Source organism: Onthophagus taurus, unplaced genomic scaffold, assembly GCF_036711975.1.
Source record: "Onthophagus taurus isolate NC unplaced genomic scaffold, IU_Otau_3.0 ScKx7SY_12, whole genome shotgun sequence".
Taxonomy (NCBI): Eukaryota; Metazoa; Arthropoda; class Insecta; order Coleoptera; family Scarabaeidae; genus Onthophagus; species Onthophagus taurus.
The window spans coordinates 1-14,051 of record NW_027248937.1 but is presented as its reverse complement, the minus strand read 5'-3'; the positions used below and the strand labels follow the sequence as shown (position 1 = coordinate 14,051).

At 33.3% G+C, this 14,051-nt stretch overlaps 2 protein-coding genes across 6 annotated transcripts; one reads left to right on the top strand and one right to left on the bottom strand.

Annotated features, from left to right (window-relative positions):
• Positions 1-3,278: 3,278 nt before the first annotated feature.
• LOC111420216 (uncharacterized) lies at positions 3,279-9,996 on the bottom strand. 4 transcript variants are annotated; one of them, XM_071200730.1, is made up of 7 exons: positions 9,976-9,996; positions 9,746-9,922; positions 6,814-9,683; positions 6,584-6,760; positions 3,652-6,521; positions 3,422-3,598; positions 3,279-3,359 (listed from the first exon to the last, which is right to left on the bottom strand). In XM_071200730.1, exon 3 carries the CDS (start codon positions 9,571-9,573, stop codon positions 7,009-7,011), a length of 2,565 nt encoding a protein of 854 aa, XP_071056831.1. In that variant the 5' UTR covers positions 9,574-9,683; positions 9,746-9,922; positions 9,976-9,996; the 3' UTR covers positions 3,279-3,359; positions 3,422-3,598; positions 3,652-6,521; positions 6,584-6,760; positions 6,814-7,008. The 4 variants fall into 4 exon arrangements, with proteins under 4 accessions (XP_071056831.1, XP_071056830.1, XP_071056832.1 ...); XM_071200729.1 differs by lacking the exon at positions 9,976-9,996 and having other exon boundaries at positions 9,746-9,969; XM_071200731.1 differs by lacking the exon at positions 9,976-9,996 and having other exon boundaries at positions 6,011-6,521; positions 9,746-9,969.
• Positions 9,997-10,004: 8 nt separating this feature from the next.
• LOC139432254 (uncharacterized) lies at positions 10,005-13,558 on the top strand. Of its 2 annotated transcripts, XM_071200728.1 has the most exons (5): positions 10,005-10,023; positions 10,077-10,253; positions 10,316-13,185; positions 13,239-13,415; positions 13,478-13,558. In XM_071200728.1, exon 3 carries the CDS (start codon positions 10,426-10,428, stop codon positions 12,988-12,990), a length of 2,565 nt encoding a protein of 854 aa, XP_071056829.1. In that variant the 5' UTR covers positions 10,005-10,023; positions 10,077-10,253; positions 10,316-10,425; the 3' UTR covers positions 12,991-13,185; positions 13,239-13,415; positions 13,478-13,558. The 2 variants fall into 2 exon arrangements, with proteins under 2 accessions (XP_071056829.1, XP_071056828.1); XM_071200727.1 differs by lacking the exon at positions 10,005-10,023 and having other exon boundaries at positions 10,030-10,253.
• Positions 13,559-14,051: the final 493 nt, after the last annotated feature.

Genomic DNA, 14,051 nt, shown 5'->3' with positions numbered 1-14,051 from the left:
GTAATCGCTCATCGTTTCTATACTTCAACGGTAATTTAAACCAAACCGCCGCCAAATCTAATGGCTTTACTTTATTGATATAATAATCGATTGGTAAATAACATAATTCGTAGTTTTTAATATTCGCAAAAGATAAATCAGATTCGTATCTTTCCATAATATCCCACACTTTATTAATTATAAAAGTTGAAAGTCCCAATCTGGTAACTAACCGCCAAAGACGTTCCATCTTGAACTGCTCTACCGCTACTACCCGTCTGCCTTTCTCAATTCGTTTACATATAGTTATAGATGTCTGAATACGTATGAAAATAAATAAAAAACATTCGATAAGGAGCACATACTTGGTCTCTTTTTATGATAGGGACACATCGGCGCACCAACCTCCAATTTGCATTCATTTTCCGGCAATTCTTTTACCGGTATTGTTAAAATTCTTCTTAAAAATGTAGCTTTCTCACGTCCTTTTACGTACGCTACTTTTGTCGAACGACACAAATAATAAACGATCTCATCGAAACGAGACGCAGGAACAAACCCGTCGTTCCAATCAATACAATGATGATGACTCATTAACCAATTCGCCGTATTGCGAAATTTGGTAGATAGTGAAGAAAAGCTTCGACTAGGTTGAAACACGTAATGACTTATACAATGATTACTGTCGTAAGAAGCCAGTTCCTTTGGGATAAATTCTTCATCGTTTATCGTGAAACCTTGAATGTCCAAAATAATAAAATCCCTTTGAAAAACCATAATATCCATAATATACCACTATATGCAAACGTTTCCTTCGATGTTTAGAGATACACTAAATGACGTTGCTTCAACAGTACCACTATATTAATTGCTTAACCATTTTCGTAAGAGGCGAATACACAAATGCTCTGTCATGCAGAATTAATGCGTAAGCTGTCGTACCTTCCGGAATTGGATTTTTCGTTGAATACTCGATTTTTATTTCTACTCCGCTTTTATGTATTGCTTCCTGTTGATACGTGCAATCGATTCCAATTAACGGCGCGTAAGTTTTAAATTCTTCCGGTGAAAACAAAGGTTCGCTTTCTTGATAGTAGTATGCTTGCTGAAATCTTGAATACATATCATACAAAATCGCATAGTGATTGTTATCAAAATCCACATTCAAATTATCGTACGGAAAACGTTCTCCATTCAAGAAAACGGTTACGTTCGTTAAGTTTATATTATCAAATAATGCCATGTTTCCTTTAAATATACCCTTTCGATTTGTTTGAAATCCGATGATTATAAATCTAGGCGTTTCCAATTGTGGAGCAGTTTTGACGGCCCAAGATTGCTTCGTAGTTTGAGGTAATTGAGGGTACTCGTGTATTTCCCACGACCGAAAAGGAACGTGAATGTCTACGTTTCTTTCTGATAGTTTTGTTAATGCCAACTGTTCGCGTAATCCCACCGCCACGTGAGGAACTCTCCATATAATTTTATTAATGATCAATTTCAATTTTTCGTCGTTCGGAGCGGCTGCTGGTTGAAAGATGACGTCCGTATCATCGTGTCCGCGAATTAGCACAAGTTCCTGTCGAACGTTCATCATGATCTTTCTGAAATCTTCTGCGAATCCTAGCAACGTTTTTAGCGGAACGCTAAGACCGAAATTTCCATTTTTATCTAAAGCCTTTGAAACACCCGCTATATCATCTTTCCAAGGTTTTATGTGCCAACCGGCGTTCTCTAATTTCACCACCTCGTTCTGCGTAGATGAGAAATAACCCTTCATGCATGAGCTTATACCGACGTTCCGCACACCATCAACATGTACTCCGTTAATAAGATATCGAATATCGCTAAACATAAATGCAACGGGATTGTTAACCAATTGCCCCGTTGCGCTGGCATCTTTTGTTATACTTCCGTCCGCGGCTAACTTACGAACGCTACCCTCGACGTATAGATAACTCTCGCTCGGTAAAGTATAATTATCTATTTCCGGAATTGAAATTCTAATTTCGTCATTGTTATCGAACGTGGTCGATCCAAACGGTTGATGCGAATGGAATTCATAACTTACGATAGAGTGATCTGTTTTTATCTTATCCGTTACTTTTAAAATGTCCATTACTTTAACACTTCGTATCCTAACTGAACTAAATACCTTCGATTGACTGGTGATAATCGATGAATGGATCGTCTTCTACTGCCGCTACGTTGACTGATGACGCGCGCTTTATAGTTTTCTCCATTAAACAAATTTTCTCGCTCTGTCTCTTCTTGACCACCGCATTCTTTTGTTTTGATATAACACTGTCATAACGTTAGTCAAATTTAAATAATTCAATTTATCGATCTCAGGTGAACTCTCACTGTTATTTCTTCTTCTCTGAAGTCTACCAAGTTTCCGTCCTGATCAAGTATACGTACTGTTAAGCTACTAATCACGTTCGTTAAAACCGGTAAATAAATAGGTAGTTGTGGTGATTCGATTATTTTAAAACCTGCCGGAACGTTTGGGAAAAAATGATATAAAACGTGCACGGGAACTCCGTTATTATACGATCCCGTCACTAAATTACAATAAATTTGTAAGGCGTTCGTTTTATTTATGTTTACTACGAAATCGGATTCCACTTCCGTATCTCTAGGTAATATTTGAGGCTTGAAGCCAAGTAACGGCCCTATAGAATTATCGCATGCAAAATTAATTCGACGGGTACTTTTTATTAAAGAATGTTGTGTGTTATTATTCCCCTTAATCCTTATTACGACACTTTTAGCGTGTCTTTTGTCTAGCTGTTCATTCACGAACTCGGTAATATCATCAATATCGTACGTTCCAACAGGTACTATTATATTGTTTTTAAAATGTCCTGTCTTATCTTCGTATTGGTATCTTAACGTAATGTTGTTGTTTTTATTAACGTTTGCTAAACTATTAAACGTTTCGAAATTCAAAAGAGCCAACTCGTAACTACCAAATTCGTTCAAATAGATCGGAGGATTAAAATTACAAGTCAATTCAGATGACTTTCCAGTCAACGTAAATGTATATGTCGTGTGTATTGCTTCTTTCTCCATTACTTCTGAACGTTTAAACGTCTCTAGACTCTAATAGGTTCTTTTATTACTTAGAAACTTCAGACACAACTGTCCGCAATTTTGATCTATTTCTCTTTGATATCGACAGTAATTATACTTTACTTGACCACCCCTACCGTCTGACAGCAAATATTGTTCAATTTCTAATGGCGGTCTTAAATCACCGTAACTGTCGAAATAGTATATAATGTAATAAAAGTAAGTTTTACGATGATGATTGTTTTATTTTTTATGTTTCGGTGCGACAATTGTTTCGACCAGTATGGTCTTCTTCATAGGCACGACTAAAAATTATGTAAATTCTAATTTATGAGGTATACATTCAAAAAGCGCAAGGTATATTTACCGTCAAAAGAGGTTAGATGTTGAGACGGAGAAATAAAGTTGATTTAGTAATTAGTTTATAAAAACGGTCGCAAAGGGGTTGTGTACATTTTAGTTGATACATTTCCTCGAATCGGAACGTTGTTTACATTAAAATTTGTTAAGGGAATTTGAAAACACGTTGAAAAGTGAGGTTAAACTGTAAAAAAGGAAGGTTAAATTTCATGTAAAAGTAATCTTGAAACATCTTACCAAGGATCATCGTAAAAAAGAAACAAAACGTTAAGAAAACAAAAGGATGAACTGTTAAATGAAAAGAACAAAAATTAAGAAAAAACTATGAAAAAATATAAATGAAAAGTGAAACGGTACTTTTCCGTGAGGCGCAAAAGTCCGACTGTACGGAGTAAGGTGACTTTCATCAAAAGGTGGGGGTGGGAGTGGGGGTTAAATGAAATTTAGGAAAAATCTATTATTGTTGAAATCGGTTAAATCGTTAAGCAGTAGATCTGATTTATTAGTGTGAATGTAAAATTCTTCCAATAAATCTAATTCTTTGGATTTTTTGATGTTTTTAAGGAGTTTAATATTACAGGAATCTGTTTTATGTTTAGTGGATTTGAGATGTTTATAAAAGGCTGATGAGTCCTTGGTAAGATGCTCCCTGAATCGTGTTTTCAAATTACGGCCGGTTTGTCCTATGTAATACCTATCGCAGTCACCACAATTTATTCGATACACTCCGCTCGATTCATCAATTTCAAATTTATGTTTAGTATTATTTATTAACTGTCCGAGTTTTATACCGGAAGTAAAAGCAGGGGTTATGTTATATTGTTCAAGGTTATTTTTAAATTTAAATTGAAGTAAGGGTTCAAAGGGGATTGTAATGTAATGTTTATGTAGTTTATGGTGAGGATAGATTATTTTGTTAATTAAGGATTTATGTGCCTTATTGTAAAAATTCTGTATATCGTTCAAATTATAACCGTTATTAAGACCTATTTTAATTATTCTCATAAGTTCCTTTTTATAATTATTATCATCAAGAGGCACATTAAAAAGTCTGTTGAAATAATATCTAAAAGCGGCTTCTTTATGCTGAAGGCAGGTGAAAGATTTTTTTGGGATAATAGAATCGGTAGTGGTTGGTTTGCAATAAATGTTAAAATCGAGTTTATTTTTGTTAAGGTTTTTGGTAATTTCAAGGTCTAAAAAATTTAAAGAGTGATGTTTTTCTATTTCTAAAGTGAATTGGAGGTTGCTGGCATTGTTGAAAAGGTTGAACAGAGCTAAGAGTTTGGCATTGTTGCCTTTGTAGATGATAAGTATATCATCCACATAACGACCATAGAAGGTTATATCGGAGGTGAAAATGTTGTATTTATCAGAGAAAATTTCTTTTTCTAATTGATTGACGAAAATGTCGGCCATGATGCCAGAAATGGGCGAACCCATAGGTAGACCAGTGTTCATACGGTAAAATTGTTTATTAAAAGTGAAGAAATTTTGATCAGTTACTAATTTAAGGGTATCAATGAAGGTGTTAAGTTCGATAAAGCTAATGTTAAGTGTGTTTAGTTTTTTAATAAGGAATTGTTTGATAATGTCTATTGTAGGTTTTATGGGAATGTTAGAATATAAATTTTTTATGTCAAAGGAAATAAGTCTATGTTCTTTAGTGATATGAATATTTTTGAGTTTATCTATTAGTTGAGTTGAGTTTTTAATATTGTATTGAAATTGATTGGAAAAGGTTTTGTGAAGAAATGTTTGTAGTTTTTTAGCTATTATACTGGAGGGGGTATTGACGTTGGAAATGATAGGTCTTATGCTCTGTTCAACCTTATGCAGTTTTATGAGACTTTTTAAAGTGGGGACAAGTGGGTTCATTATGATGGTTTTGAAGGGGTTGATATCGAATATTTTTAGGTTCTCTCTATTGTCTTTAATGTGCCTCTTGAGTGTGTTGTTGTAGTTTATTGTAGGGTTCTTTTTAATTTTAATTATGTTATTGTCTCTAAAAAAGTTCTCAGTCTTTTCTATGTAGTTGAAGTCATTTAAAATAACATATCCTGCACCTTTGTCACCCATGGTGATGATAAGTTTATTTTCTTTAATTTTCTGTCTGAAGGACTTAAGGTTGTGTTGTATCGAGCGGAATGCATAGGAACTGCAGTGATCGGTTTTTAAATTTTTTATAATATTATGGTTGTCGTGGAAAATGGATCTAATGTTAGTGTTATTTGATAATTGTGATTCTATTTTGATAGCAAGTTCGACCGGGCTGGCGCCAGCAGGCAACGAAAATTTATGACTGAGATTTAGGAGTTCTATATCTTTATTGGTGAAAGTGAAGTTGCTGAGGTTTGTATATCTGGGGGCAAAGTTAACGTTATTGAGAGTATCTAAGGATATCTTTTCAAAGGGTTTATTTTTGTTTATTTTCCTTATCATGAAAGTTCCGTTGGTAGCATCAGCTCGGTCGAGGCTATTATGTGTGGTGGTCGTAGTGTTATGTTCTGTTGTGTCCTTGTTCCGTAAGCTGTTGTTGTTGTGATTTTTGTTTTTCTCTTGTTGTGATAAATGGTAATGTTTATTTTTAACCAACCTTGCGAGTTTCTGTTGTTTTCTATTTTTTGAATGTATAGTTTTGTAGGTAGTTTCTTCTTGAAGTTTGCATGTGAGTTCTTCGAATTCGAGAAAATGTAGTGTTGTTGAGAGTTTCCTGTGGATAAATTTCAAGATAGTATCGATTTCTGATAGTTTTTTGTATTGCGTCCTAAGGTTCTTTTTTATAAGTTTTCGTTCAAGATCTTGTTTTTGGTGTTTAAAAATTTTTGGTGTTTTAATTGTAAAAACCTTGGGTGTGACTCCCTGTGCGACTGCCTGGTGTAGAAAGTTGATAGTGTCTCTTGTGTTTTCTCGTTTCATCATGTAACCTCTCATCGTTTGGATCCAAACGGATAACTCCGCATTCATCAATTTAGCGATTTGGGATTCCAGTTTCATCGTAGTGTGGATAATGTAATAAAAGTAAGTTTTACGATGATGATTGTTTTATTTTTTATGTTTCGGTGCGACAATTGTTTCGACCAGTATGGTCTTCTTCATAGGCACGACTAAAAATTATGTAAATTCTAATTTATGAGGTATACATTCAAAAAGCGCAAGGTATATTTACCGTCAAAAGAGGTTAGATGTTGAGACGGAGAAATAAAGTTGATTTAGTAATTAGTTTATAAAAACGGTCGCAAAGGGGTTGTGTACATTTTAGTTGATACATTTCCTCGAATCGGAACGTTGTTTACATTAAAATTTGTTAAGGGAATTTGAAAACACGTTGAAAAGTGAGGTTAAACTGTAAAAAAGGAAGGTTAAATTTCATGTAAAAGTAATCTTGAAACATCTTACCAAGGATCATCGTAAAAAAGAAACAAAACGTTAAGAAAACAAAAGGATGAACTGTTAAATGAAAAGAACAAAAATTAAGAAAAAACTATGAAAAAATATAAATGAAAAGTGAAACGGTACTTTTCCGTGAGGCGCAAAAGTCCGACTGTACGGAGTAAGGTGACTTTCATCAAAAGGTGGGGGTGGGAGTGGGGGTTAAATGAAATTTAGGAAAAATCTATTATTGTTGAAATCGGTTAAATCGTTAAGCAGTAGATCTGATTTATTAGTGTGAATGTAAAATTCTTCCAATAAATCTAATTCTTTGGATTTTTTGATGTTTTTAAGGAGTTTAATATTACAGGAATCTGTTTTATGTTTAGTGGATTTGAGATGTTTATAAAAGGCTGATGAGTCCTTGGTAAGATGCTCCCTGAATCGTGTTTTCAAATTACGGCCGGTTTGTCCTATGTAATACCTATCGCAGTCACCACAATTTATTCGATACACTCCGCTCGATTCATCAATTTCAAATTTATGTTTAGTATTATTTATTAACTGTCCGAGTTTTATACCGGAAGTAAAAGCAGGGGTTATGTTATATTGTTCAAGGTTATTTTTAAATTTAAATTGAAGTAAGGGTTCAAAGGGGATTGTAATGTAATGTTTATGTAGTTTATGGTGAGGATAGATTATTTTGTTAATTAAGGATTTATGTGCCTTATTGTAAAAATTCTGTATATCGTTCAAATTATAACCGTTATTAAGACCTATTTTAATTATTCTCATAAGTTCCTTTTTATAATTATTATCATCAAGAGGCACATTAAAAAGTCTGTTGAAATAATATCTAAAAGCGGCTTCTTTATGCTGAAGGCAGGTGAAAGATTTTTTTGGGATAATAGAATCGGTAGTGGTTGGTTTGCAATAAATGTTAAAATCGAGTTTATTTTTGTTAAGGTTTTTGGTAATTTCAAGGTCTAAAAAATTTAAAGAGTGATGTTTTTCTATTTCTAAAGTGAATTGGAGGTTGCTGGCATTGTTGAAAAGGTTGAACAGAGCTAAGAGTTTGGCATTGTTGCCTTTGTAGATGATAAGTATATCATCCACATAACGACCATAGAAGGTTATATCGGAGGTGAAAATGTTGTATTTATCAGAGAAAATTTCTTTTTCTAATTGATTGACGAAAATGTCGGCCATGATGCCAGAAATGGGCGAACCCATAGGTAGACCAGTGTTCATACGGTAAAATTGTTTATTAAAAGTGAAGAAATTTTGATCAGTTACTAATTTAAGGGTATCAATGAAGGTGTTAAGTTCGATAAAGCTAATGTTAAGTGTGTTTAGTTTTTTAATAAGGAATTGTTTGATAATGTCTATTGTAGGTTTTATGGGAATGTTAGAATATAAATTTTTTATGTCAAAGGAAATAAGTCTATGTTCTTTAGTGATATGAATATTTTTGAGTTTATCTATTAGTTGAGTTGAGTTTTTAATATTGTATTGAAATTGATTGGAAAAGGTTTTGTGAAGAAATGTTTGTAGTTTTTTAGCTATTATACTGGAGGGGGTATTGACGTTGGAAATGATAGGTCTTATGCTCTGTTCAACCTTATGCAGTTTTATGAGACTTTTTAAAGTGGGGACAAGTGGGTTCATTATGATGGTTTTGAAGGGGTTGATATCGAATATTTTTAGGTTCTCTCTATTGTCTTTAATGTGCCTCTTGAGTGTGTTGTTGTAGTTTATTGTAGGGTTCTTTTTAATTTTAATTATGTTATTGTCTCTAAAAAAGTTCTCAGTCTTTTCTATGTAGTTGAAGTCATTTAAAATAACATATCCTGCACCTTTGTCACCCATGGTGATGATAAGTTTATTTTCTTTAATTTTCTGTCTGAAGGACTTAAGGTTGTGTTGTATCGAGCGGAATGCATAGGAACTGCAGTGATCGGTTTTTAAATTTTTTATAATATTATGGTTGTCGTGGAAAATGGATCTAATGTTAGTGTTATTTGATAATTGTGATTCTATTTTGATAGCAAGTTCGACCGGGCTGGCGCCAGCAGGCAACGAAAATTTATGACTGAGATTTAGGAGTTCTATATCTTTATTGGTGAAAGTGAAGTTGCTGAGGTTTGTATATCTGGGGGCAAAGTTAACGTTATTGAGAGTATCTAAGGATATCTTTTCAAAGGGTTTATTTTTGTTTATTTTCCTTATCATGAAAGTTCCGTTGGTAGCATCAGCTCGGTCGAGGCTATTATGTGTGGTGGTCGTAGTGTTATGTTCTGTTGTGTCCTTGTTCCGTAAGCTGTTGTTGTTGTGATTTTTGTTTTTCTCTTGTTGTGATAAATGGTAATGTTTATTTTTAACCAACCTTGCGAGTTTCTGTTGTTTTCTATTTTTTGAATGTATAGTTTTGTAGGTAGTTTCTTCTTGAAGTTTGCATGTGAGTTCTTCGAATTCGAGAAAATGTAGTGTTGTTGAGAGTTTCCTGTGGATAAATTTCAAGATAGTATCGATTTCTGATAGTTTTTTGTATTGCGTCCTAAGGTTCTTTTTTATAAGTTTTCGTTCAAGATCTTGTTTTTGGTGTTTAAAAATTTTTGGTGTTTTAATTGTAAAAACCTTGGGTGTGACTCCCTGTGCGACTGCCTGGTGTAGAAAGTTGATAGTGTCTCTTGTGTTTTCTCGTTTCATCATGTAACCTCTCATCGTTTGGATCCAAACGGATAACTCCGCATTCATCAATTTAGCGATTTGGGATTCCAGTTTCATCGTAGTGTGGATAATGTAATAAAAGTAAGTTTTACGATGATGATTGTTTTATTTTTTATGTTTCGGTGCGACAATTGTTTCGACCAGTATGGTCTTCTTCATAGGCACGACTAAAAATTATGTAAATTCTAATTTATGAGGTATACATTCAAAAAGCGCAAGGTATATTTACCGTCAAAAGAGGTTAGATGTTGAGACGGAGAAATAAAGTTGATTTAGTAATTAGTTTATAAAAACGGTCGCAAAGGGGTTGTGTACATTTTAGTTGATACATTTCCTCGAATCGGAACGTTGTTTACATTAAAATTTGTTAAGGGAATTTGAAAACACGTTGAAAAGTGAGGTTAAACTGTAAAAAAGGAAGGTTAAATTTCATGTAAAAGTAATCTTGAAACATCTTACCAAGGATCATCGTAAAAAAGAGATGATCATTTTTTACGATGATCCTTGGTAAGATGTTTCAAGATTACTTTTACATGAAATTTAACCTTCCTTTTTTACAGTTTAACCTCACTTTTCAACGTGTTTTCAAATTCCCTTAACAAATTTTAATGTAAACAACGTTCCGATTCGAGGAAATGTATCAACTAAAATGTACACAACCCCTTTGCGACCGTTTTTATAAACTAATTACTAAATCAACTTTATTTCTCCGTCTCAACATCTAACCTCTTTTGACGGTAAATATACCTTGCGCTTTTTGAATGTATACCTCATAAATTAGAATTTACATAATTTTTAGTCGTGCCTATGAAGAAGACCATACTGGTCGAAACAATTGTCGCACCGAAACATAAAAAATAAAACAATCATCATCGTAAAACTTACTTTTATTACATTATCCACACTACGATGAAACTGGAATCCCAAATCGCTAAATTGATGAATGCGGAGTTATCCGTTTGGATCCAAACGATGAGAGGTTACATGATGAAACGAGAAAACACAAGAGACACTATCAACTTTCTACACCAGGCAGTCGCACAGGGAGTCACACCCAAGGTTTTTACAATTAAAACACCAAAAATTTTTAAACACCAAAAACAAGATCTTGAACGAAAACTTATAAAAAAGAACCTTAGGACGCAATACAAAAAACTATCAGAAATCGATACTATCTTGAAATTTATCCACAGGAAACTCTCAACAACACTACATTTTCTCGAATTCGAAGAACTCACATGCAAACTTCAAGAAGAAACTACCTACAAAACTATACATTCAAAAAATAGAAAACAACAGAAACTCGCAAGGTTGGTTAAAAATAAACATTACCATTTATCACAACAAGAGAAAAACAAAAATCACAACAACAACAGCTTACGGAACAAGGACACAACAGAACATAACACTACGACCACCACACATAATAGCCTCGACCGAGCTGATGCTACCAACGGAACTTTCATGATAAGGAAAATAAACAAAAATAAACCCTTTGAAAAGATATCCTTAGATACTCTCAATAACGTTAACTTTGCCCCCAGATATACAAACCTCAGCAACTTCACTTTCACCAATAAAGATATAGAACTCCTAAATCTCAGTCATAAATTTTCGTTGCCTGCTGGCGCCAGCCCGGTCGAACTTGCTATCAAAATAGAATCACAATTATCAAATAACACTAACATTAGATCCATTTTCCACGACAACCATAATATTATAAAAAATTTAAAAACCGATCACTGCAGTTCCTATGCATTCCGCTCGATACAACACAACCTTAAGTCCTTCAGACAGAAAATTAAAGAAAATAAACTTATCATCACCATGGGTGACAAAGGTGCAGGATATGTTATTTTAAATGACTTCAACTACATAGAAAAGACTGAGAACTTTTTTAGAGACAATAACATAATTAAAATTAAAAAGAACCCTACAATAAACTACAACAACACACTCAAGAGGCACATTAAAGACAATAGAGAGAACCTAAAAATATTCGATATCAACCCCTTCAAAACCATCATAATGAACCCACTTGTCCCCACTTTAAAAAGTCTCATAAAACTGCATAAGGTTGAACAGAGCATAAGACCTATCATTTCCAACGTCAATACCCCCTCCAGTATAATAGCTAAAAAACTACAAACATTTCTTCACAAAACCTTTTCCAATCAATTTCAATACAATATTAAAAACTCAACTCAACTAATAGATAAACTCAAAAATATTCATATCACTAAAGAACATAGACTTATTTCCTTTGACATAAAAAATTTATATTCTAACATTCCCATAAAACCTACAATAGACATTATCAAACAATTCCTTATTAAAAAACTAAACACACTTAACATTAGCTTTATCGAACTTAACACCTTCATTGATACCCTTAAATTAGTAACTGATCAAAATTTCTTCACTTTTAATAAACAATTTTACCGTATGAACACTGGTCTACCTATGGGTTCGCCCATTTCTGGCATCATGGCCGACATTTTCGTCAATCAATTAGAAAAAGAAATTTTCTCTGATAAATACAACATTTTCACCTCCGATATAACCTTCTATGGTCGTTATGTGGATGATATACTTATCATCTACAAAGGCAACAATGCCAAACTCTTAGCTCTGTTCAACCTTTTCAACAATGCCAGCAACCTCCAATTCACTTTAGAAATAGAAAAACATCACTCTTTAAATTTTTTAGACCTTGAAATTACCAAAAACCTTAACAAAAATAAACTCGATTTTAACATTTATTGCAAACCAACCACTACCGATTCTATTATCCCAAAAAAATCTTTCACCTGCCTTCAGCATAAAGAAGCCGCTTTTAGATATTATTTCAACAGACTTTTTAATGTGCCTCTTGATGATAATAATTATAAAAAGGAACTTATGAGAATAATTAAAATAGGTCTTAATAACGGTTATAATTTGAACGATATACAGAATTTTTACAATAAGGCACATAAATCCTTAATTAACAAAATAATCTATCCTCACCATAAACTACATAAACATTACATTACAATCCCCTTTGAACCCTTACTTCAATTTAAATTTAAAAATAACCTTGAACAATATAACATAACCCCTGCTTTTACTTCCGGTATAAAACTCGGACAGTTAATAAATAATACTAAACATAAATTTGAAATTGATGAATCGAGCGGAGTGTATCGAATAAATTGTGGTGACTGCGATAGGTATTACATAGGACAAACCGGCCGTAATTTGAAAACACGATTCAGGGAGCATCTTACCAAGGACTCATCAGCCTTTTATAAACATCTCAAATCCACTAAACATAAAACAGATTCCTGTAATATTAAACTCCTTAAAAACATCAAAAAATCCAAAGAATTAGATTTATTGGAAGAATTTTACATTCACACTAATAAATCAGATCTACTGCTTAACGATTTAACCGATTTCAACAATAATAGATTTTTCCTAAATTTCATTTAACCCCCACTCCCACCCCCACCTTTTGATGAAAGTCACCTTACTCCGTACAGTCGGACTTTTGCGCCTCACGGAAAAGTACCGTTTCACTTTTCATTTATATTTTTTCATAGTTTTTTCTTAATTTTTGTTCTTTTCATTTAACAGTTCATCCTTTTGTTTTCTTAACGTTTTGTTTCTTTTTTACGATGATCCTTGGTAAGATGTTTCAAGATTACTTTTACATGAAATTTAACCTTCCTTTTTTACAGTTTAACCTCACTTTTCAACGTGTTTTCAAATTCCCTTAACAAATTTTAATGTAAACAACGTTCCGATTCGAGGAAATGTATCAACTAAAATGTACACAACCCCTTTGCGACCGTTTTTATAAACTAATTACTAAATCAACTTTATTTCTCCGTCTCAACATCTAACCTCTTTTGACGGTAAATATACCTTGCGCTTTTTGAATGTATACCTCATAAATTAGAATTTACATAATTTTTAGTCGTGCCTATGAAGAAGACCATACTGGTCGAAACAATTGTCGCACCGAAACATAAAAAATAAAACAATCATCATCGTAAAACTTACTTTTATTACATTATCCACACTACGATGAAACTGGAATCCCAAATCGCTAAATTGATGAATGCGGAGTTATCCGTTTGGATCCAAACGATGAGAGGTTACATGATGAAACGAGAAAACACAAGAGACACTATCAACTTTCTACACCAGGCAGTCGCACAGGGAGTCACACCCAAGGTTTTTACAATTAAAACACCAAAAATTTTTAAACACCAAAAACAAGATCTTGAACGAAAACTTATAAAAAAGAACCTTAGGACGCAATACAAAAAACTATCAGAAATCGATACTATCTTGAAATTTATCCACAGGAAACTCTCAACAACACTACATTTTCTCGAATTCGAAGAACTCACATGCAAACTTCAAGAAGAAACTACCTACAAAACTATACATTCAAAAATAGAAAACAACAGAAACTCGCAAGGTTGGTTAAAAAATAAACATTACCATTTATCACAACAAGAGAAAAACAAAAATCACAACAACAA